Genomic DNA, 24,009 nt, shown 5'->3' on the forward strand with positions numbered 1-24,009 from the left:
GTGGAAGATTATAGGGAGAGAATCCTCTTGATGTATTTGTTAGGTCGGTTCATATAGTGCAAACTTCAGCTTTAAGGAAATCTCATAGTCAGATCAGAAAAGTAGTTCAGCATGGATTCTTAATCTTATGAAAAAGAGCTGGGCTGGAAATTTTAAAAATAGAGAAATCAAATATGCTTAAACCACCTGAGCCTTTTTTCTTTGAATGTCGGCCTTTTTGTCTCAGCTTCCTGGCAGCTTGCTGCCCTGTCTGAGTGGTGATGATGTCTGCTTTCCTGTTTGCTGCTTTGTTGTGTTTCTAACTGAATGCCTCTCTCTTTTTAATTTCTACGGCAGCCTCCCTTGCTCCTCCTCCCCCCTCCATCCTACAGGTAACTCCACAGTTACCGCTAATGGGATTTGTGGCCAGAGTTCAAGAAAACAGTAAGTTTGCTGCTTCCTTGTGCTATGATTTATTACTGGATGTGGCTTTTGTTTTGAGTGGATGAAAGATTTGTCTGTATATAGCCAGAATTCTACCTTCTCTGCTGCCTCTGCAAGTCTGTCTGAAATTGTGAAGAGCGGAAAAGATGATAATGTTATTCGAGAAACCTGATTCTTCCTTCTCTGAATTTTATTGTCTCTAGTGTATTTCTTTAAGTTCTAACTATTGGTCCCAGTGCAATTAATTGGGACAGAGATTATTACTTCAACCTGCTACTGTGGTTCTAGAGATGTTTTCATGGTCATACTGTTGCTTATTTTCAGTTTCAGATACTCCTCCCCCCCCACCGCCTGTGGATGAGCCGGTGTTTGATGAATCTCCACCTCCACCCCCACCTCCCGAGGATTACGAGGAGGAGGAGGCAGCTGTGGTGGAGTACAGTGATCCATACGCTGAGGAGGACCCTCCTTGGGCACCAAGGACCTACTTAGAAAAGGGTAGGTTTAGAGTTAGTAGAGATGGTATTTTGAAAACTAGATGACTAAAACATCTAAAGGTTGGTCTGTTCTTAAAAACACTTGTAAAAGTAATAAATTAAAGTGCTTACAATGTATGAGGAACTGTTGAACAGTAGTTTTAGGATGGCAGAAAAAATGAGATATTGACATAGGTGTGGATTCAGTTGTAGTTGTATGAATAGCTCTACTTATATTTAGCTCATGTCTTGAGATTTGACTGCTTTGCTGGAGTTGGGAGAGAAGTTTTGTAGCAAACAAGCTTTGAAGTTTACGAAAAGTCCCATGCTATGAGATGACTGTCACACTCAAAGAATGCGTATACTTATCCTGCTGTGAACTAATAATGCTTTATCAACTGCAAAATAACTATTCTTGTGGCAACCCCTTAAGTTCCTATAAACAGGATTCTGTGCCACATGATTCAAAGTGGACAAAACTGATGGAAGGAAATGGCTGTTCAAACACTATTACCCCCAATAAGTAGAGCAGCAGTTCCTAGGATTTGTGCTTGTTTTGGTATGACTGTTCACTTATTTAAGTTCATGTGAAAGTGTTTCTAATAGGATTAGTTTAAATAACCTTTGCAAAAGTGAGAATGTAAAAGCTGGGGCACCAAGGAGGTGTCAAATACAGGGGGTTGCTGTATTTTGAGCTGGCATTCAGAATGATCCTGCTCTGTGAAGGGGTCATGCGGTTTGGGGTACATGTAACACCAAGACCTGCTCTAACCAACAGCTGAGGAAGGAAGTGAATAGCAGCTCCATTTTGAACAGATGGAGAAACTCTTAGGTAGGATACAGTTACTGGGAATGTTGAACTTGAGGATGCTGCCACATGGCTGTGATAGCAACAGCCAGCCAGCCATGTCCAGGAAAGCGCACCGGAGTTTTCCATTGAGCTGTGTGTCTGGGTGTGTGGCACGAAAAGGTAAGAAATTGTCCCAATTTGCAAATCAGATGAATAGAAATGGGTGTCCAGGGGGAAAAATTGCCCTCAAACCACATAGAGAAAGTGTGTGCTGACAGCTATCAGATTTCTGTTGGATAATCAAGTCTGGCCTACATTTGTGCTCAGCTTGATGCACCAGAGTTCAGCCAAGCTCTGTGTAACTGTTGAAAAACCAAAGATCACTGATTGGAAGAATATCAACCTAAATGAGTAATTCTGTTTTTCATATCTGTATTGAAATGTGTTCAGATAGAAACCAAAAGAGGTCCTGGCTGAGTCTCACCGGGCAGGATGCCACCTCCTGAGTCAGAATTGCTGCTTCCTGGCCCGTCTGGAGCCATTTTTGCAATCCTGGCCTGGGCTCCTGGTGACTCGTGGTTCGTGACAAGCTCACAGCTTGAACTGGTGGGGTACAGACAGGAGGACTGAACAGTCTTTTAGAGAGAGGAACGTTGCTAGTACAAAAGTAACGTACAGGAGGAAGCAATGCTGATGTAAAAACAAAACTAGGCTTCAGGTAGTTTTCTAAGAGGCTTAACAGGAAGGGAACTTTCGTCGCAAACTTAGGGGAGAGTTGCCTACTTGTGATCATGAAATACTGAATCCATTCAGTGTAAGAAAGGACTACAGTATACTCAAAAATGAGAAAGAAAGGAATTGGAAGTTTATTATTATCGAGAGAATGAAGAATAACAGTGCAGTGTCTCTAGAAAGAAATGTTTTAAAATAAGCAGGTATAGAAGGCAGTGAAAAAAGTATGAAGTGTTCATATAGTAACTTCTGGTTTTTAAGCTAGAAATTTACTAATTTCTCCATTTGTGTTTTGTTTCCTTACTCACACAGCTGTGCTGGCATAAGTGTAGAACCAGCAACATGTGTTTTTTAAATATGCTCTGGTCAAATTATAGAAATCTCCTGTTTGGGAGATGTATTAATTTTTAAAAAAAAAAAACTCTGTACATATTCTGATTCTCCACCAGGACTGATTTATATGTTTTACTTTATAATCTCCTCAGGATGTAGGTTTCCCTAGTAAATATTTGTATTGATTCTTTTGCTCCTTCAAAAGGAAATGACCTCTTTTCTTTTGAAAAGAATGATGAGTTTAATAGGATGCTTGGACACTGTGCTCATGAACACATCCTGTTAATTTTTTCTCCTTGCTTTGGCTTAAGAGTATCTTCCCTTCTATCTGCAGTACAAGATTTTAGGATCCCTGTCCAACATTCATTTCGTTTCAATGGCAGCACTGCCTGTTTCATTGCCAAGTGCTCAAAGCGGTGACTGGTGTATTTGTTAAGGTACTCTGAGTCTGGCGCAGCTTATTTTCTCTATGGAACACATAATGATAGGACTGAGAATGGAAAAACATACCAAGTTGATGTCTATTTTCTGCCACTTGAGGACAATACTCTTTAATATTTGCCAGTGCTTTGTCCAACTTCTTTGACTTTCCTAACAGCTTTTGCGCCTTCAGTAAAACATTCGCAGCTGTTAGAAAAATGCCCTGATACAGTAGGCATACATTTTGTTCCAGAGAACCACCTTACTCCTTCCAGGCTCCTCACTGGGATTCACCCACCTTGGCACTGTATGCCCTGGGAGTGACTTCTGGCTTCTGGAGGCGCACATATGTGTTTTGCAGATTGAAGTGTGGAGGTAGCTAAGGTAGATGGAAGTCTGAGACATCCGCCTTGGCTCATTCTCACTGTGAGCTGAAGAGAGCTCTTATTACTCTCCCTCTTCTGTGTTTTCCTGCCGTTAGTTGTGCAGAGATGTAGTCTTGCACATATATTTAATATATCAATCTCAGACTAGGTCTGATTGTTCATAACAACGGGGAGTTACATCCACCTCCTTCTATCATTCCACACCAAAAGTGTGGAATGATATTAAATTTTTCCTCTGGTGGGTCTGGAAATAATAAAATTTATAAAAGAGTTAAAGTAGTCCTGGTGCATGTGCTTCAAGGCACGAGCTCTTGTAAAAGGAGTTGGAAGAAGCTGCCCCTGTCAGCAGGTCGCTCTGCTCATAGATGGATGGTGCAGTGCAGTTCTCTGATTGCCTCCAGTGTCTGCAACTTTGTACCAGGTTGATTTTCCTCCTCCTCCCTGTGCCTGTCCTAACAGTCATGCTCTGTTCTTTCCTAGTGGTGGCGATCTATGACTACACAAAGGACAAAGAAGATGAGCTCTCGTTTCAGGAAGGTGCCATCATTTATGTCATCAAGAAAAACGATGACGGCTGGTATGAGGGTGTCATGAATGGAGTGACAGGGCTCTTCCCAGGGAACTATGTGGAGTCGATCATGCATTACTCGGAGTGAAGACCAGAGGACGGAACACCATATCTCCTGCTGCAGGAGCTGTCAGGGCTTCCCAGATCTCCACCAGCCTCTGGGGCCCCATCCAGTATAACTGAATGAAGGATAATTGTAACAACCACTCTTTTTTTTTTTTTTTTTTTCCTCATTATAGAACAATAGTGATTTGAGTTGTTTGAACAAGCAGCTCTTCCGGCTGCCAGCAGAGGCTATCCTGAGCCATCTGATGTTGAATTAAGCTGACCCATTCAGATGTAACAAACTCATTGAGTAGCTGATACTTCACTCAAATTCTGACTTCTTCTGACAGGCTTTGAGATCTGTCTCAGGAATCCTCTGTGCCCTCCTGGTACCACCCTTGGCAGCAGTGCCTGGTGCTTGGGATGTCCTGGATGCTTGCGGTGAAGGGTTACTGGCCAGTGCACATGCCTCCTGTTTCTACACTACGCTCCTGTGCAGCTGGAAGAACAGTCATGTGCTGGGATTGCTACACAGAGCCGTTCCTGTAACTGACTTCCAGATAGCTGGATACATCCTTAGCATAAACACTTCTGCAGCTGCTCAGCATATGTAGGCTGACACGGGCACACAGAGCTGGCTTTCATTCACTCACCTTTCGGTTTAGACAATTGAGATGGCTGCAGCCCAGGGGACCCCCACCCCCATTTCCTCATCTTTTCAATGCCACTGATTTGTTCTGTGTTCTGCACTGATGTAAATGTGCTCCTCTCCACAGTGAGCTACTGGCCATGGGTGCTGCTGGTTTAAACAGAACTCACAGATGCCATTGATGGTGAACATGGAACAAAGTTCACAGATCCTCCTGGGGTCTGAGCATAAACGCTAGGGGCTGTGATCTAAGGTTCAAATCTACTCACACCTGCTTGCACTAGAGGAACTTACCCCCAACTTTAGTCTTATGCACAATATAATCTTAAAAAATCCAGTCAGGTATTGTAAATTGGCTATTTTGTACTTGATGACTAGATTTGCATATGTACTGTGAGAGCCCTGTGCAGAGGCAGGACAAACGGCAATTGTCGTCTTCATGTCTGATGCCAAAATCTCTTCAGTGGAAGTGAAAAGGGCTGTTGTGTGTACTGGTTTCCCATGGAAATCCAAGCAGTAACTAGTAGTAGTCCTAGCTCTTCCCCCAGCCCTCTCCATTGTTTATTATAAAGAAATAGATATTTTGAGCTGTACTGGTGGATCTGGGGTGGAGTAATACCAAGTGAAGGCTCTTTAGCCCCTTGTGTTGATAATTTGCTTTTTATTAATAATCTAGTCTCAGTTAAAAACGCTGCTCGGTGATGGCTGTTCTAGTCTGCCCTTAGGAAAGACTAAATGGTATCTTTAGGTAAATGTGATGCATTAACAGAGTGAACTGATTAAACTTCCTGTTGCAGTCCTGTTAGCCCACAAATTGAGCTGACCTGTGTATTGCGAGAGCCTCCGGGGCCAGGGCATCTCCTGGGCCAGCTCTGGAGTGTCGCCTGGCCAAGTTCCAGCCTGTACCAACAGTAGCTTGTCAAAGGTGAGAGAACACTGCAGCTGTCTGCTCAGGGCTGTATGTAAAACAGAGCAGTGCACAAGAGACCCAGGGATGGGTTTGTGATGGTATCGGCAACGATACAGGTAATTGGCTCAATCCCTTTGCTTGATAATTAGTGCCGTTATCAGGATGGAGGTGTGAGTTTGGTGCACACCTGGGCAGGAAGGGACCATAGCTGCTTGAGGGGGAAGAACAAGGAAGCAAACAGGTGAGGTGTGTTTGTGAGATACAGGTGAACATGATCTCCTGCAGTTAGCTTGTGGAAGAGCGCGCTGACTCCTGTGGCAGTGCACAGAGAACTAGTTTGGTTGAAGCCTACAGGAGGTACAACTGGTGCAAAGACAGAAGTTAATTTCTCCCCGCTTGGTTCACAGCCGCGTAGCCAAGACGCTGTTTTCTTCCTGGAAGCTGACAATTATTGCAAAACCTTGAAAGTGGCATGTGTGAAGCTCCTTGAAGAACTGGCGTCGGTCTGATGGGGTTAGTTTGGTTCCTGCTGATAGCATGTAGAATTGTTTATCTTGCAAGAGATGCTGAGGATGGAATTTTTGGGTCACTTTCTGCTGGTTTTATGCTTTATTATGTAGTACTAATGTAATTTGTTGAGCTTTATGCATATTTTTTATTTTGTACAGATTCAAATTCTGTGGCTTGTTTGGGGATGATGTGATGTAATGGTCATAGACCAGGCCAAGGTAAACAGGCACTGTATATTAATGTTACATAGATTGCATGCTAGTAAAGTCAGTGAGGGTTGTGTTTCCAGTTTTGTCCCTTGTTCTCTCCAAAACCACCTTCTCCCCTTCTCTTTTTAATTTACATGTTTACTTTAAAAGGGGGCGGAGAAGGAGAGGGGGGAAGCAACACCTCAGTATTTCTAATAGGCACACAGCATCACTGAGTTCTGCTGCCACGGCTGAAGGTGTTCAGCATCACAGGCTGTTGAATCAGCAGTGTGCATGCATGAGAGACACGGGGGACGGAGACACTCCAGAACAGGCCAAAGAGTGCTGTATGGCCAAAATGAGTAAGTCTCTCACTTTGTGAGAGCTGCCTTAGCCCAGCCAGCTGTTTTCATTGTGCACAGAAAGCGGTGAGCATCCTCTAATACTGTATTTTGCTTTGGTTTGCTGTAGCAGAAAGTTTTTCCTTGCTCTTGGCACGAGGGACAAAGCTGTTAACTACAGCCGCGCCTCTGCTATGTGCCTGCATGAAGAGGGCTGGCTGAGTCTGTCCCCATCTGTTACAGGTACAGAAGCAAGTTATTTTGGTGCCTTCATTCCAGCCTAAGAGGGATGGCTGCGGTTGCATCTGTCTCACCCATCGTTCTTGTTTCCTTCTCCCTCCCTCCTTTTTTTTTTTTTTTTTCTTCTACCATGGCTTCATCTTCTTTGTTTCTCTCACTGGCTTTTGTAGCAGAGGGCTGAGAGCGGCAGGAGAGGCAAGCTGCAAATTTTGCTCTCACAAGGACAAGAGGTCAGCGTGGCTCCAGGGCTAGATGGCAGAACGTGCTGTGTGTTCTGAGGATGCTGACCGTGTTCCTGGGGCTCAGCTTGTCCTTGTGGTTAGTTGGTTCCTGACAGGCTGGAGAGTGCAGTCCATTTGAACCACAGCTCCCCACAGTCCCAGTGGTCTGTGGCTTACCAGTGGGTGCCAGATGGGCTTAGACCCAGCTATTTCTTGCTAGAGCAGTTTGTTCTCCTTTCACAGCTCCTGGGCATCTTCTTTCTTTGCTGCTGAGAATTCTTGGTAACAGGCAAAGTTGACAGTGGCTGTGATGCAGCTTCTGAAAAGTGGCACTTTTATCTAGGGCATTTCAGGTGGTCATGAAAAGCAAGCGAGGAAGCGGCAGGCCCAGTGCTCCTTTTCTGGCAGAAGGTAGGCTGCCTGCTTGGTGTGTACGTGCACGTTGTTGACTGGACGTGGAAGATGGTTGTGCAGTGGTGCAACCTGTTGTGCTTCTGTGGTGTCTCCCACCTGTGCCTGATGGTGATTTAATGCTGTGCTCTTCTCAGCAACTTCCACTGCCTTCTAGCAAGTGCCGCAGATGTGCCTCTGCTAGAAGTGAGCTCTCTTTTTATTAGTTCTGTGTCTGGGCTTCAGGCATAAACCAAAAGCAAAACTTCCATGTTTTCCTTTCTGGAAAGGGAAGGACTTTAAACGGATTGGTAAACTGGAGACCATTTACAGGGCTTATCCTCCCACAGGTGGGATGGGACATCTTGTGGAACAGGTGGCGTCTGTATTCTCTGCAGGGCAACTTGTTGGAAGCTGCTAGAGAATTCTGTTGGAAAGACCATGGCACTGTGGCTCCTACTTGCATTGAGTGTAGAGTCACTGATTGAGCAATGCAGCATTTCTGGAAGCATCACAAACCCACGCAGAGACTCCTGCTCCTATGTTGACAACAGTAGCAGTGAGAAATGCACAGAGCTGTTGCATTCACTTAGACAAGTATTTACAACTCTTCTCTCTAGAGAAGATGGTGGCGTAAATTGCGCCCCAGCAGGTAGATGATGGGCTATAGCTTATGGGGCATCACTTTCAGGAATTTACTGGGCTTACAGATACATTCACCTTTCCCACTGTTTGGTGTTTCTCAGTATTAGGCACTGCCACATTTCGTTGGTAAAACAGTATTTACACAGAGGCCAGAATAGTGCAAGAAGGGAAGAGTTTGTGGTGGTTGTTTCTTGCTGTGTGTGTGTTGGGTGTGGTTTTTGTTGGTTTTTTTTTTTTGGTGGTTTGTTTTTTGGTTGTGTTTTTTTTGTTGTTGTGTTTTGGTTTTTTTTATACCCCTCCTTCCAGTAGCTGAAGTCAGTGTGTAATAACAGTCCTATTGCTGTACTTTTGATTTTGAAGCTGCAGGAATAGTGGGCCTCCCACCTCATGTCCATGGGATGGTTACTGAAAGCTTTGCCAACTGCTGTTACAAAGAACACTTCACAGACCAGTGTTTCTGCTGCTTTCATTCAAACAAAACCCACCCCTGTGTTTTGTGCAATCTCCTGCCCATGCAGGAAGTGTTTTTTCTTTGGTACGCTAAACATATTAATTTTATTAGCACCTTTACAAGATGTATTACAAACCAGTACAGTCCACAGCAGCCTGTTGTCCAGAGGTAAGCCTACACCCAGCATCCTGCTGAACATCGTGGTGACTCTGCTGAAACATCTGCAGTACATTTGTTCCTGTTTCTCTTAAAACTGCCTAAGAATCCTACCACTATTGACTAATGAGGAAGAGCTGTGTACAAATTCATTTCCATTACAGCACCTTGCTAAGTGCTGACATGTCTGAGATTTTTTTTTTTTTTTTTGTAAAGACCAAGTGCTTCTTTTCACATTTGAAAAAGTGTCTTCTGCAACTTGCATGGACAAGTAGTTTCTATGAATTTGCTGGAGATGTCAGTGTCTAACATGGATTTTGTCCATGCACTTCTTTCTGAAAGCAGATACCCCCACTCATGCCCCCACTTTGGTTTGCAGTCAGTGGAGAAGCACTCTGTGCTTTTGCTTTTGGCACTGCTGATGCAGTGGATGAGTGCAGAGCCCACTGTAAATGACCAAGCTTGCAGGACTCTGGGGAGCTGTATGCCGCCAGTAACGTTTTATTGTGTGTGCCATTTGAACCACCTTCCAGTGAGTGCAAACCCCAATTTTTAAATTTTTTTAATTGTACTTGGAATTAACTGTTGCTGTGTACTAAACCCTCTTGTTACGAGCCCTAAATAAAAAGAACAAAGCACACACCATGTGTTCTGTGAGCGCGCCACTGCTGTGTCATGTTCCTTGTCTTTGGCTACAGGCTTTTCAAGACAGCGAGGACAGGGACAGTCGCTCGCGATGGTCAGCTGTGGCAGGAGCTCTGGGCACAGCGCGTCGCACAGCAAAGGTGTGGTCTTCATCATCCAGCCTGCTGCCTTCAGCAGCTCCTCTGCCCACTTGTGCATCACTACACAGTTGCTGTAATCACCACTATAGCACCTGCAATCTCTGCTGTACAAGCTGGTGAGTGATGCAGGGCCAGCCTGTGAGCATACCCCAGCAGGAGGTGAACAGCTGGATTCCCTAGAGTGGAGCCCAGAGGTGTTGCAGAACACTTACCAGCCATCAGCTGTTGTTGCGTGAGCAGAGCCCTGTGTGCCTGTGGGAGGAGGCAGACGGAAAGGTGAGCCTTCACACCGGGCCTCTTACACCTGGAACTGCTGTGCACCATGTTACTGGCACAGCCAGCTCTGACCCGCTGGAAGGAACTGTTGCAAAGGAACAATAAAAAGCAATTTGATTGAGAGTGAGCATATAAATGATAACCTGTAGGCCATCAGGTAGCTGAGCACTACGGAGGGGAACCACTGCTGCCCTCAGAACAGAATGTGGGTTCTGAACTCATGAAAAAGGGAAATGGCAAGACAGAGGATTAAAACAGATTATTAAATTTAACTACATCTTTATTGAATTGTGCATATTCCATTGTATAATGATCTATATTGGGTACTCTATAATGTAGTATTTCTTTTGTCCTCTCCCATGCTTAAAAAAGTATATTTATACATATATTTATATATATTTATAATATGGCAAAGCTCCCCCCAACCTGAAGTTATCAGTCTAAAAGAGCTTTGATTTTCTTTTTGGAAAGGGAAGAAGAGGGGAGGCAATCCCATTGAAAGATAAAATGTGCAATTTTCTTTTTAAAGCAGTAAACATGAATGTATTTACAGCACTCAGCACAAGTTTGCTGCACAGACAAATCATCATTGCAATGACACTTTTTTTCTTACATTTGCATCCCCAGTATTATACAGAATATCATCAGTGGCTGCTAACAATTAGTGTAAGCCATAAAACAAACTGCTGCTCCAGTTAATTTCTGGTCCACTGCAGTCCACTAGAAGGAGACCTAAGATTTGCAATTACAACTTGTGACGAAGTATTTAATATTCCTTTTAGAAGTACAAGCTTTACAGTGCTACACCAAATCAGCAGCAGGGAGCCTTGGGCACAGCTTCATTTGCCAAACTGTCTTTTGCCCCCACCCCTAGCCAGTAACCCAGTAACCAAGTGGTGGTTAAAGGCAAGAGATGCACAACATCTGCAGATAGGCAGCACTTGAGCTGCTGGCAACTGGGCCTCAGGAGAGGCTGGTGCAGGCACATCTGTGTACCTGGAATTTAGCTCTGAATGTATCTTTGGCATCTTGGGAAAGGTGGGAGGAAACTATTTTCCACTGTAGAGAACAGTTAGTTCGATACCTAAGTCTCCTAAAAGACAAGTTGCCTTTAAGCACTAAATAAGGGGTCATGTGTGTGTCCAAAAATCTGTTACTCAATTTCCTTCTCCCTCCTTTCCCTCAGTAAATCCCTGCCATGGGGGACTGTGCATGTAGCACTTGTGCCTCTTCATCCTGCTTTTCCAACTTCTCTAGCTCTCCTCACCAAAGACACGCACTTCTGATGAAGAGAGCTCACCGAATCCTTACCCGCTGAGTGCCTCAGAGCACCAAATAGCCATCAACCCAAATTGCTATTTTGCCCATGTTAGTGGCAATTACTTTGATATTATGAGAGAGAAGCAACCTTATCACCTCACTTTAGTGTCTTAAACTTTTCAAAACTAGACAAAGCCTGTGACTCATTGGATCACAGTAGTAGTGAGTTCTGACCCCTGCAGCACAACACTGGGGGTGTCAGTCTTCATGGGCTTTTTTTTTTTGTAATTGAAGGAGAAAAATTCCAAAAGGAAAGTTACTCAACTTTAGACAAACTTATAATTCCAAAATAAAAGCTTAAAACCCACCACCACCACATTACAAAATCATCTAAGAGAACTGTTCCCTGTAGTGTTAACTCCTCTCTGGTTTGGAGTATGCCCTGCCTGCAAGGGGATACAAAGCTAAACAGCAAGGACCACAAATTGGAAAAAAATCTCCCCCTGCCCCGAGAAGTGAGACTCCCCTCACCTCCAATGAGAAGCACTGTTGGAACAAGTATGTAATCTACATGTTGACAATGAGAGGGGAAAAAAAAAGAAGAAAAAAACCAAACTCACATGTTCTCGCTGCATCCTCACTACCTTCTGTCAGGAATTCATACTGCTTTCCTGGAGTGCAACTGGTTTTAACATGACTCTGTATTTGAAGTAATACTCATAGTAACACCCACTTAAACTCTTATTTTTAATAAGAAAAATTTACCTGCAATGGTACCACTGAAGTACAACAATTTAGTTCTATGCAGTGTTCTGTAATAAGCAGAAAATTTCTCTTTTGCCCTTCTGCTGTTGAAACGGCACTTTTGGTTCCTTTAACTGTGGAAAAAAATAATTTTTACTCGGGAAAACTGGCCACACTTCATCTCTGAGCTGATTTGTGTTATCTGTTTGGCTAAGGGACAGAACGAAGTAGTTAGGAAACCTTTAAATGTGCAAGTCCAGAAGAGTTGATGCACTTCTTAAAAAAAACTGCTCCCTCTCTCATCAGACCTGAAACCAAAGTGATCCAGGTACTTTGACTTCGATTCCCTGCTGCAAACGTGGAACAATTACCAAATTGTCTGCTCTGCTGCCCCTGCAGCAGCAGCGCTTTCCCGACACCCACCTTAACAAGTGTCACTTATTATGTAACACAAATACAGCTGTATTCTTAGTGTTTTAGGATCAAAGCATCTGTGATCTTTGTGTCCCGAGTGTGAAAGCTCAGTTCTCATATGCTCATTTTAATAGTGCCAAAAGGATTAACGCCCATGTTTGTAGCAGGAAACTTCTTGCTGTGTGTCTGAGATCCGTCTCCTTTGTTTTCTGATTTAAATAAATATAATGGAGCAATTTATGAGACCAGTGCACACAGGGAAAAATAACTTACTTGCAAATAAGGCATAAACATTTACTGTCACTAAAACAGTAAATACACTTGAAAAAGCAAGTTAACAAGCTGAAAAGGCAACCAGGTTGTCCGAACCACACTGTAGCCAGATTTCAGTGCTCAGCTGAGAGAGCAAGCTGCAGCCACTCACTGTATTTCTGTATCACTACTGGTTTAGCAATTAAGTTCTAACAAGGAGGAATACAGGGTGCCACCTGTGCTGACGCGCATTCTTTTTGCTGCAAACTCAAGAATTAACTTTCTGTCTCCCAGCAAGCTGTGCAGCAGCCTGCAGTACGTAAGCACAGAATCATTGTCTAGGGAGAGATACTGGGTAAATGAACTTGGGCACAGGAAAACGAGAACAAAGCTCAAATGCCTCTGAAGAAATTGCACTCAAAACATTGCTCAGTTGAGTTCAAAGCCCAGAGGTACCCGCGCTGACTGAACAAAGGAAAAAGGGCTGGAACCCACATGCACCAGAGGAGCTGTCTTGGGGGAAAAGAAAAACAGATGGGGCCAGCACTATTCCCTGAGCGCTCCCATCGGGGAGCACACGCTGCATCTGCCCAGATGCATCTTGCTAGGGAGTAGGAGAATGTGCCCACTTACCGATCATCACTAACAGCCGGGGAGTTACCACCGCATCTGCGCCTTTTGCTCCACTGGTGGGGATGAGCCCCAGGGGCTGCATACAGTACAGAGCAGCAGGAGGACCAATGTTGAAAATTACAGCACCCATGAACTGCAGTATAGCTTAACAACCTTCCTGGGAAGTTATTCGCCAGCTACACTGAGCCTGCTTAAAATCAACAATGCAAATGCTTTTAAGGACACTTTATAAGCACAAAAATAGTAGAAACGAAACTTTGTGAACAATTTGAAAGATACAAAAAAGTGCCTTTCCATAGCAGTGCTTTAAAAATGCACACAATGGTTTATACTCTTATTGCTCAAAAAAAATAGTCTGAAATATTAAAACAATTTCCAGAGGTGCTGAAACATTTTAAAAAAATCGTATGAAACAGGTCAGCAGAGACAGCACCGTAAATTTTCTCTCTTCATGATGCACTTATTTAAAACTATATAGTTATAGATGTGTCATTTTTACCCTCTAATTAGCAAAGCTTTTTTTCTATTCATAAATTATTCACAAAGACATTTATTATTTGCATTTTTTAGAACACTTTATAAAAAAAAAGGAATGGGGGACACTGTCATAATATTTCTTGAATCTATCAGCCTGAATTACTCTAATGAGAGATTAGTTTACATCTTTTTTACATGCTTGAGGATACTGCCAAGTCAAGCTACTTCTTTTTGCTTCATTCTTTGGGGAGAAGAAAAGCATTTAAACTTTGCTTTTGGAGAAAAGGTAAACAAACAGTAATATCGTTTTCCCTCTCAGCCTTGACAGTATCCCTGGGGTGAGGAGGGAAGTTGTAACAACTGAGGATGGGGTAGGTACAGCCCAAGTATTTCAGTCACTTTTCAAAGGCTGTGTACCACTGCCCTATCGTGGACATGCATGATTCGTAAGACCACTTAGGCCAACTACACTACCTTATCACAACGTCCAAATATGTAGGTAAGACTGTACAATCCAGCTACTGAAGTACACGCAAAGGGACTCTATTACTTGATCTAGCGATTGACTGTGAATTCATGGCAAACAAAAAACCCAAAGCAAATACAAGTCTACTTACTACTTGTATGGAGCCTTAAATTAAATTATTAGCAAATGTTATTGCCTCTCAAGGTTGGGGTTTTTTTCCAGTCTTCTACCCTGACTGCTAGAAGTGCAACTTTGTGATTACCAGGTTTATGCATTGGTTGCAGTCTCTGGCAGGTCAAAGAAACGAGAGAGAATTCCCACTGCGCTTGGCCTGACATCACCACACCCTTCTCTCTTTCTAGAAGGGAAAGTTTCCTGACAGTTTCTAATGAATTACAATTACAAACAATACTTTCTTTAAATGTTTCCAGACGCTTGTTTTTGTAAAGATAGTACATCTTACCAGGCACAAGGTGAGACTGTACGCTGTGTATGTTTGTGCGAGAACAGAACGCGCTCTACAGAAACCTACCTGTTCATTCAGGGAAAGAATTACGTGTACAAGTGGTGTATCGGCGTGGGTCAGCCACGGGGGTCAGCATCAACTGCAGGAGTCCTGGCAGCTTTCAGAAGGGGTTAACACAAATATATTCATCTTGAGCCATAGAAACAAATGATCAAGCCTACTATAAAGTTAGAATGCATAATGGATTGGAATAACATATATTTATCCTACTTACTGCATGGACAAATAACTTTGAAATAATTTGTAGCAGGATATATTTTTAAACCATTTGGGAGGGGAAGGCTCTTTATAGTATAAATATATTTTACTCCAGCCCACTATATATAAAATCTATTTTCTTCCTCAGAACATACTCATTTTCAGTAGTATTATGACCAGAATGTTTTGGTACGTTGCATCTGTACTTTTTAATCAATGGGCAATGTACAGTTAACTAGCAGAACACCTCAGCTCTGCACCGTGCACCACCACAAACTGCCAAGAGGTTTGTGGGTGTGTTGTGTGTTGGGTTTTTTTTCTTTCTTCCTTTCTTTAAAGTGCCCCCTACATCTTCATCTTCGTGGTAAGATTTGACTAGCTACAGAGTCCAATTCCAGATAATACAGTGACTGAAACAATAAATAGGGTTCTGCAAAAACATTCTGGTTATCTTCTATAATTGCGATGAAATATATCACAATATATTATATACCTACACTTATAATACATGCACAAACATGTCTCACATGGACAGACACTACAAAAAATTATCTTCACCCCTCCCCTAATGCAGAAAAAGTAAGAAAATGAGGTTTTGGTCCAATCCGTAGAAAGGGTAAAAGAAATTGAAAGGGTAAGTCAACGCCTCTCTACCCACTTTTCCCAATAAAATATCAACACCCTCAAGCCCCCATTTTTTTTGGCCTAGCCGTGAAGGGGAAAGTCTTTACATTTAGCCTTAGCTACAGTTTGAGATCACCTCTTTCGATGGGGCTATCCTCCACGTGCCAACATTCTCTCCAAGCACGCAAGATCAGGTTGGCTGATCACGGAGCTGCTCCCAAGTCATGGAGAGCATGGGGACGGACTACCAGTCCCGCGACAGCTTGGTGTTCTGATCCCTTTTGGGAGGTGCTGGGGGTGGCCCCCTCCGTAACGTTGCATAGCCGGATATATGACTGCCCCCGAAGCTGCTTGTCTTCTGCTGGTCAGCCAGCAGCTCCGGCGGAGGCGGAGGCAGGGCCATGTCGTCCATGGTGGCGGTGGGCTCTGTTCTGGACATGCGCGCGGAGGACAGGGAGCCGTGCCGGGTGATGGATTTCCGCTGCAGTGTCCGGTTGAGGTCTGCCAGGAATCCCGGCTGAACGCTAAGGCTGGACTTAGGTGAAGTGGGCACTTGAGGGCCAGCTGACCCTGGTGGCTCGGAGACCTCCGCTTGCGTCAGTCGAGTGCTGTCATTCCGCTTGGGACGTGTGGGTGGTGGGGCTTTTTTCACCGATGGTTTTGACCACACCTGAGGCTGAGGATTGACGACAGCGACTTTTGGGGAGATGCTGCCTGAAAACACGGATGGGATCTCAACTGGCGGGAGAGGAAGATCTATTTCAGGTGGTGGTGGTGGAAAGTCTGAATCGGACGGTGGTGAAGGGAATTCGACCACAGGTTCCTTTCCAGACACACCTGGAGCAGGAGGCTTGGCCAGGATCCCTCCTTGTGGAAGGACAATAGGCAGGCCCACCCCAGAAAGGTTGAGCTTTCCTGGCTTTGGAGGGGGTGCAGAAGGCGATGACTCCTTGGAAGGAGACCCTGACGGCTCTGGTGGGTGTGCAAATTTGCTGACGAGGCGGTCCACTGAAGGTCTCTTGGACTCATGGTACTCAGTGGAGCTGGTGGACTTGATGCTGGAGTTTCGCTGAGGTGTTGGAGGTGGTTTCTTCCCTCCGGGGCTTGATGTCTTGCCGGTCTTTTTGACTGGAGACCCTGATTTGTCAAGGGGGGGAGAACCTGCAGAGGAAGCCGGGGAAGGAGGTGGAGGAGGAAACACTAAGCTGCTCTCTGGTGGAGGAGGGGGGAAATCTGGTGAGGGAGCGGAGGCGGGCTGCCATTTGGGCTTTGCCTTCACTGCTGGAGGCGACTGTGGAGCCACACTCAGTGGAAGGGGTTTCAGAGGCTGAGGCTCAGTGGCAGGTGGGGTGGGAGGGGGTGGGAACTGGCTGACTATCTGTTTCACCACCGACGGCGCTGGGGACTGAGGGGACGGAGGGGGCTTCACAGAGAAGCTCTGCTGCTTTGGGAATGTCGGGGGAGGAGTGGGGCCGGGAGGGGCTGGGGGCAGCGGAGGCACCTGGGGAGAGGTGACACTCGGTTGTTTCTTTATTGCAAGGGGCAAAGGAGCTGGCACAGGGGGGGTGACATGCGTGCCCCCTGGTGACGCTGCCTTTCCAGCAGGCTGTGGGGGGAGCGCTGCCGTGACAGGCTTTGGGGGGGCCTGTGGCGGTGGCGGGGCAGGCACAGGAGGAGGAGGTGGTGGCAACGAGGAGGCGGCAGTGGCAGTGGCCTGGCTTAGACTGGGTTGAACTTGATGGATTTTGGGGGGCGGTGGTGGCGGTGTGAACTGTGGCACAGAGGGGGCACAAGGTGCCGGCTTCAGTTGTGCCATGGCTGAACCCGGTGTGGGGGGAGGCGGCGGAGGGGGGGGAGGCGGCATGACACCGTTGGGGGGCACCAGCATCTGAGCCTTTGCTGAGGCCGGGGGGGGCGGGGGGGGCTGCTGCACAGCAGGAGCTTTGGAGAAAGGCCCGCCATGCTGGGCAGCGTTCTGCAACCTGGTGATGGTGCTGTACTTGACAAACATGGTGGCGGGAGAGCCCGCGGACGGGGCGGCCTGGCTGGGGAGGGGGGGCGGGGGCGGCGGCGGGGGGGGCGGCGGCGGCGGCGGCGGGGGCGGGGGGGGCAGCGGGGGGGCCGGCTGCGAGGCTGCGTACGGGGCCGCCGCTTTCGTCTGTGGGGACACAGGGGCTGCGACAGACGTGAAGGGCCGACCTGCAGGCTCCATTCGGGCCTATTGGGAAGGGATTTTTAGTGAAAGTGGAAAGGGAGAAAAAGAAAGACATAGGGAGAGAGAGAGAGGGAGGGAGGGAGACAAAGAGATTATAAAGTCAAGGTCTAAATGTGCCTGTCATTAAAAATTAAGTGGCAGATTACAGCATGCAGGAAGTATTAGCAAAACAATGCAGCAAGAGACAGCTCTGTACGCTGACCAGCCTGGAGCGGGTGGGGAGGGAGAGAACCAGCAGAGCCAGGTGTGCTCCAAACGGGGCTGGATGTCAGGGAGAAAATACAGCAGCCTTGTCGCGTCTTGGCGCACGTACCAAAACAGAGCACGCCCCGGAGGCCACGGGCCATGACAGAGGACATCACCGAAACCCTGAACTGCTCCGAAACACATAAAGAGCAAGCTCTGCGCAGGGATACTACTGAGAACTTTCCACTACACACGCTCTGATATCCAAGACTGACAAGGGCAAAAAGAGGAAGAACTGAGATTTCCTAGGAAAATTTCCCCAGAAGGTAACGTTTTGAGATCTGCAAAAGAAAGTTAGCTTGAGAAAGAAAGGCTGGACATGCAACTATTACACGAAGCAGAAAAAGAAAGACAGGGAAAAACTGACTAGGGGAAGGAGCAATGGGAAAGCAGCAGGCAACGTTTTAGTCTACTCGCTGGGTTTCGTTCAAGTTAAATTACATCTCTAAAACTGTAAGCCTACATTCCTGTTAAAAAGATAGTTGCATTACTCAAGTTTATAAACATCCTCTTAACACAAAGTGGTCCAGCTACAAGCCAAGTTGTGAATTTCACAGTGCACAGCATAGAAACATGCATTAGAAATGCAATACCAACATGGCAAACTGACCACACCGGGTACCTATAGTTCATTAGCAGATACTTTGCCACAAGTTAGCCCAATTATGCTCATTTGCACTGTATGAGCAGGTTTTCATATTGCTTTGTTGTAAACACAGGTGCACACAGCCTCTATATGCGCAAAAGAACACCAAAAGGATTAGAGTCAGAAACAACAAACGGTGATTCACAACACACATGGGGTGTGCCTCTACCTGCCACATTAGCTCTGGAGGGCAGGAGTGTAACAAAGTTCTGGAGCTAAATCGAAGTGTTCACATAACAAAACACGAGAGAAATCTTGATCTCTTGCAAGCGTTAGTCTGTAAGTCACCATTCTGCCAATCACCCAGGTTAATGAATTTTCAAGTAGCAGCACCTGACCTTAGCTGTGCCCTGTATAAGGCACCCCGGGTGTGCTGACCTCAGCTGTGCTGAGCTTCACTTTTGACACCTGAGACAGCAAAAGGCAACAGGAAAAATAAAAGCGGCATAAAACAGAGAGGGAGACCAAGGCGTAACAGCACAGCTACCCCTGAATGGCAAGACCTTGGAGAATCTTGACTTTGTCGCTTAAAGCACACACAGTGAGTATGCATTTTAATGCCTCTTTCAATCTTAGATATATTTGAAAGAGAGAGGAATTTTCCTCAAATCTACTGATGACAGTCATCTTCACAGTGAGCAAATTAAACACTCAGGACAGGGAAAAGAATTTTGTGTATCTCAGGAGGGTGCCCCCCATCTCCACAGAATTAAATTTCCACAACCAGAAACATATTCAGTGATACTTTGGTTACAGAAGAACCTTGAAACAGATCATTGTACTTGTTTGTCCATATAACCATGTGATGTCTTTCTGGGTATCTTGAAAAATCACTTACTGCACGCTATTAATTCATATTTGTAATATCATGACTATCTGGAACCCTCAGAAATGCTATAAAAAAGTATCTATTTTTCAAAATAACAACAGTACTTTTTTTTTTAGCTCTTTTTCCTATGAAAACAGGCTTTTGCAATTGAATTGTTTGCCATCTCTTTTCCTATGCCAGTTGGATTCTTTGGAAGTTTTAGTGCAATCCATCCCGGTGTTACACATGAAGAAGAGAAATATAACTTTTCTTGGATTTGTGCGTAGGAAGGAATTAAAATTGATGAAATCTTGAAACATGGATGGCCCTCAACAGGGGCCAGTCTCAATATCATATTTTTAAAATGGCTTTAATCAGGTAGCATAAAAATTCTTGGGGTTTATTTAAATGAGCAATTGCCAGCAGCACTATGGACTTGGTAAGAACAACAGTGACCCCAGAGCGGTAAACTTCAAACTTTTCTCTAAAAGCTCCCAGAGAGTGTAGCAGGAAGATTTTCACATTAAACTCAAAACTTCAGGAAGCATTAATATTAGAGTTCTCATAGCAGTGCTCTCTCACCTCTATCAGATACGTTAGACAGACTCGAGTGCCCTATCTTTTGCATCGACACTCCTCCTGCAGAAATGGTGCACCCTGTGCACATAGACAAGGCATCTGCTGATGAACATGCACCAGGTGTTGCATCCATGCAGTAGAAAAATTTGGATCACAATTTAGCAAGCTACATTCCAGGTCTGAGTACTTCATTACTATTAGAAATAGACAATTTCCAAGCCAGCAGGCACTGCAGAAAAGTTACAAATTCCAAAGAATGCAGCCATGTCAGTTTTCACATTGTGCCACATGTGCTTTGTATTTGAAAATGTCATGTCTTGTGTTATTTTTAGTTATTTATTGATGCACCAATGTCAGATGTAGTGACCCATGGTTTTAGTCTTAAAAAGCTTGCTTCTCTAGCTTGAACCTGGGGTCTGGGAAAGATTCAAAAGTGGCAGGAGTGAGGACAGCCTCTCATAGCCAATACACTTCCACGTGTAACCGCTGCGGTCAATACTGATGTCATGGCTGTTTGGGAACCTGGAAACTCCTTTGATTCTGACAACAAACAAGCTTAAGTGGCAATTCTGCTGTGTTTGGAACTATTCCCCAGGAACTACACCAGCCAACTACCACAGAAAAGGACAGAAAACTCACCAAACCACAACAGACCTGAGCCCCAGGCTTCTCTGGGTTAAAATCTTTGTAACTCTCTGCCAGCAACAGGAGATACCAAACCTGCCTCAATGCACAACTGCTGTCAAGTTTAGTACTTCTACTTTAACCATACCTATGGTTACTGTTTCCATTTCCACCCAGTATAATAGAAAACATTTGAGTAAAAACTACTGGAGTACTTCTTAAATAGACATACCTGTCTTCAGGTCTCAGTTATCCACATCTTTACAATGGAAAGATGTGGCTAGTTAACTGAAGAAATATCTTAGTGAAAGAATTTCATTCAACTTGTTAACAGCTGATCCTTTTATTTTGTCTTTATTCAACATTAGTTAATAGGATTCTATGAGTGGGGGGCTTCTGTGCACACAAATAAAAGCAAGAACAGAAGATTCCGGGGCTGAATTCCCTGAAAAAGTGATACCTGAAAAAACAGTTATATGGCAGTGTGTGTCAATAACGTAGAGTAAAAAAGAGAAGAAATCCCACTCAAGACAGAGGTGGAAGCGGTATCACTCTGTCTCATACATTTTGTTGGGCGCTGGTTCTCAAACTAAAGTCTTCTTGTTACCTTGCTGGATTCCTCCAGTTGAGTGCCTCGTTTCCAGGCCTCGGAGAACATGGAGCTGACGATACTTTGGGAACGGACATGTCCAGCTGGCTGGGTGTCAGAAACTCCACTGTCAGACTGATTAGAATGATTTGATTGAGATTCTGTTTTGAAGAAAGTTAAGAAACAGTTAGCATGTGTTTATGAATGCAAGAGTAAAGTCAGTGTGCTTATGATGCAACTCTGTGGGACATTTATTGGTCACACTTGTTAAATACGTTATCCCACCACAGGACATTGCTCCCACTAACTGCTGCATAAGCTCTAGCTCACATCCAGGCCGTTGCTGTGTGAAAAACAAAACAGTGCAACAGATCCCTGGTATTAACCAAATCTGAAGCTCCACAAAGATGACAGCATGTCAGATACGCAGCAAAGTAAAAACACACTGCAGCTGTATAGGTTGTGAAACACCCAACGGCTCCTGTACTTTGTGAAAGCCCCATTTAATGCAGTGCACACAGCCTGCTCTCCCCAGCACTCCTTCCCAGCACAACCTTAGAAACAGACACTGGACACAGGCTGAGGACAGGCGAACTACACCAGCCGAGGCAGCAGTCTGCTCCTGACCGCTCCATTCCTCAAGGGAAGGGAAGGAAGGATGCACATCCTGCAACTAGCAAAGGCAGATGATGCTCTGGGCCCATGGCATATCTTGAAAAGACAGCAGCACCCAGTGCGAGACTGATTTAACCAGCCTGGCACCTGCTTTCTGTGTAGTCCCAAGCCGTCCTGGGGAAAAAGAGCATCCAGGACAGCTGGACTGCAGCTCTGGCAGAACACGCATGACTGGTGGGCTGTGGCTCAGCCCCCCTGGAAGAGAAACTTTATCAGGAAAACAACCCGCTTGGATAGAGAAATTGGCAGTAACTGAGAATTTACTGCTACATCTGGCAAGCTGTTCCACACAGTTCAAAAACCATGGTACCTTCACAGTTAGGCTGAATTTGTTCAGCTCATTCTCACAGGCTACTTTCTGGACCTTTCTAAGTCAGTAACATTACTTCCTAACCTGTATCTGTGATGGACAAAACACTTTCACACAATAATCTGTTTTCAATAATGCAATTTGCCTCTGAGGGTTCAGAATAACCTGGCAAAGCGTCAATCAGCTCTGAACAGTGAAATGAGACTATATAAACCATCCATTTTTAAACTGTTATAAACAGGAGCATACTACTGCAGGCACACACAGTTTGACACGAGAACAGAAACAGGATTTTCAAAGTTTGTCTCGAAAGAGATTGTTCGGATCTTTGCCTTTGGGCAGGGACTAGTTCTCATTTTCCAATTTCGAATATTTCAGTCAACAAAAGCAGTTCAAGAGCTACACATAGAAGTCTCTATGCATCATTAGAACACAGATTTGACTTCTTTTTTCAAATAGGTCAAGACAGAGGCAACAGGAATTTGAAAGCAAGTTTCCTCTTCTCGCTATCAGAAAAGCATTCTTAGGAGGTGAACAAGAAAGTGCTATATGTTCCAAATACATAAAACACTGCAAGTAATACAATAAAATAGGTTTTTATAGAATATGTTTATATATATATGTTAAACATAAAGTCTACATTTTAGACTAAATATAACATAAAAGACTTCGGAAAAACAGTCCACTTCCTGCAATAGTCTCTCCTGAGGTCTCCAGAGAGTGGATGACAAAAAAGGTAATTAAATCTTTGTATTACAAGACAGATCACGTTATTACCTGGCAAACTAGATGAGCTGGAGCCTGACTTGATACTGGAGCTAGATAAGGAAGTCCAGTCATACGCAGATTCCGTTCTCTTCAGTGCTTCCTGATAGTTCACGTACAGTTGCTTCCCATACTACGCAAAAGGACAAACAAATTTAACAACTGTGTGGGCTGTGCACCCTTTAGACTGCTGAGCTTTACCTCTGGCTGCTCTATTCCACCTGTTTTTCCCTCTGAGAGAAACAACAGGCTCTTTGTTAAGGAGCTCAGGCAACATTAATTCAGTGCAATTTTTTTTTTAAATTTCCCAAAAGTGGCAACCCCCTTCCCCCAACCTTTTGCCATTTTATTAGAGAATTTCTGAAAGAGAGAAAGAAAACCAGTTTACTTATGCTAGAAGAGGCAGCGTCAAGCAAGAAATGGGCCAATGGATAAACTAAGCCAACCTGGGAATCTTAGAAAACAATTCTGTTTTCTCAATTCTCCTTCTTTTACCATAAGCCGACGGCTTAAAATCTGTAAGGGAGCTGGCTAAAATCTAGCCATGGTGTCGGTTGGAACTTTATCATGGGACAAAGAAGTGCAGCATAAACAAGAAGAAAGGGCCCAATTACTGAATTGACATAACAACAAAGCCTAGCAAATTTGCTAGGGAATAAAATATGTAAGAAGATTGCACAGTTCATGTTCTGAATAGTTAAACAGAGGGATGTTGGATTTAGCATGTATTTTGCTAAGCAACTGTAAACGGTTTCAAACAGGTAATGACAACAACTCATGCCAGCAGTGCAAGCAGGAGGTCACCTTAGCAATGCGGATGCCATTGATCCATTGGTGCAGAGTTCTTACATCATCACAGCAAAGGTACTTTATATACTGGGATTTCTTCTGGATCTGAGGATGCTGCAGAAAAATTGTTAATCCTCATCAATATTTTAATAGCCAGGAATGCAAGGAAAGCCATTTATCTGTTGAGGTCTATACAGACAAACAATGCTGGAAGCTCTTCAATGGGAGTCTGGT

At 44.6% G+C, this 24,009-nt stretch overlaps 2 protein-coding genes across 11 annotated transcripts in view; one reads left to right on the forward strand and one right to left on the reverse strand.

The window, feature by feature from the left end:
* Nucleotides 1-9,507, forward strand: part of ABI2 (abl interactor 2) — a 61,040-nt gene extending 51,533 nt beyond the window's left edge. For 4 of the 7 annotated variants that reach the window (XM_065638292.1, XM_065638293.1, XM_065638295.1 and 1 more), the window contains 2 exons: nucleotides 748-921; nucleotides 4,041-9,507. In XM_065638292.1, the coding sequence (XP_065494364.1) occupies nucleotides 748-921; nucleotides 4,041-4,216 (350 nt within the window). In that variant the 3' untranslated portion in view covers nucleotides 4,217-9,507. Of the gene's footprint in view, nucleotides 1-336; nucleotides 424-747; nucleotides 922-4,040 lie in introns of all 7 variants that reach the window. The other 3 variants (XM_065638290.1, XM_065638291.1, XM_065638294.1) reach the window with 1 other exon arrangement.
* Nucleotides 9,508-10,231: 724 nt separating this feature from the next.
* RAPH1 (Ras association (RalGDS/AF-6) and pleckstrin homology domains 1) overlaps nucleotides 10,232-24,009 on the reverse strand; it is an 89,503-nt gene continuing 75,725 nt past the window's right edge. For 3 of the 4 annotated variants that reach the window (XM_065637891.1, XM_065637890.1, XM_065637893.1), the window contains 4 exons: nucleotides 23,791-23,889; nucleotides 22,999-23,119; nucleotides 21,255-21,397; nucleotides 10,232-17,747 (listed from right to left, as the gene is read on the reverse strand). In XM_065637891.1, the coding sequence (XP_065493963.1) occupies nucleotides 15,774-17,747; nucleotides 21,255-21,397; nucleotides 22,999-23,119; nucleotides 23,791-23,889 (2,337 nt within the window). In that variant the 3' untranslated portion in view covers nucleotides 10,232-15,773. Of the gene's footprint in view, nucleotides 17,748-18,974; nucleotides 19,045-21,254; nucleotides 21,398-22,998; nucleotides 23,120-23,790; nucleotides 23,890-24,009 lie in introns of all 4 variants that reach the window. The other variant, XM_065637892.1, reaches the window with a different exon arrangement.

Source organism: Caloenas nicobarica, chromosome 6 (genome assembly GCF_036013445.1).
Source record: "Caloenas nicobarica isolate bCalNic1 chromosome 6, bCalNic1.hap1, whole genome shotgun sequence".
Classification (NCBI taxonomy): Eukaryota; Metazoa; Chordata; class Aves; order Columbiformes; family Columbidae; genus Caloenas; species Caloenas nicobarica.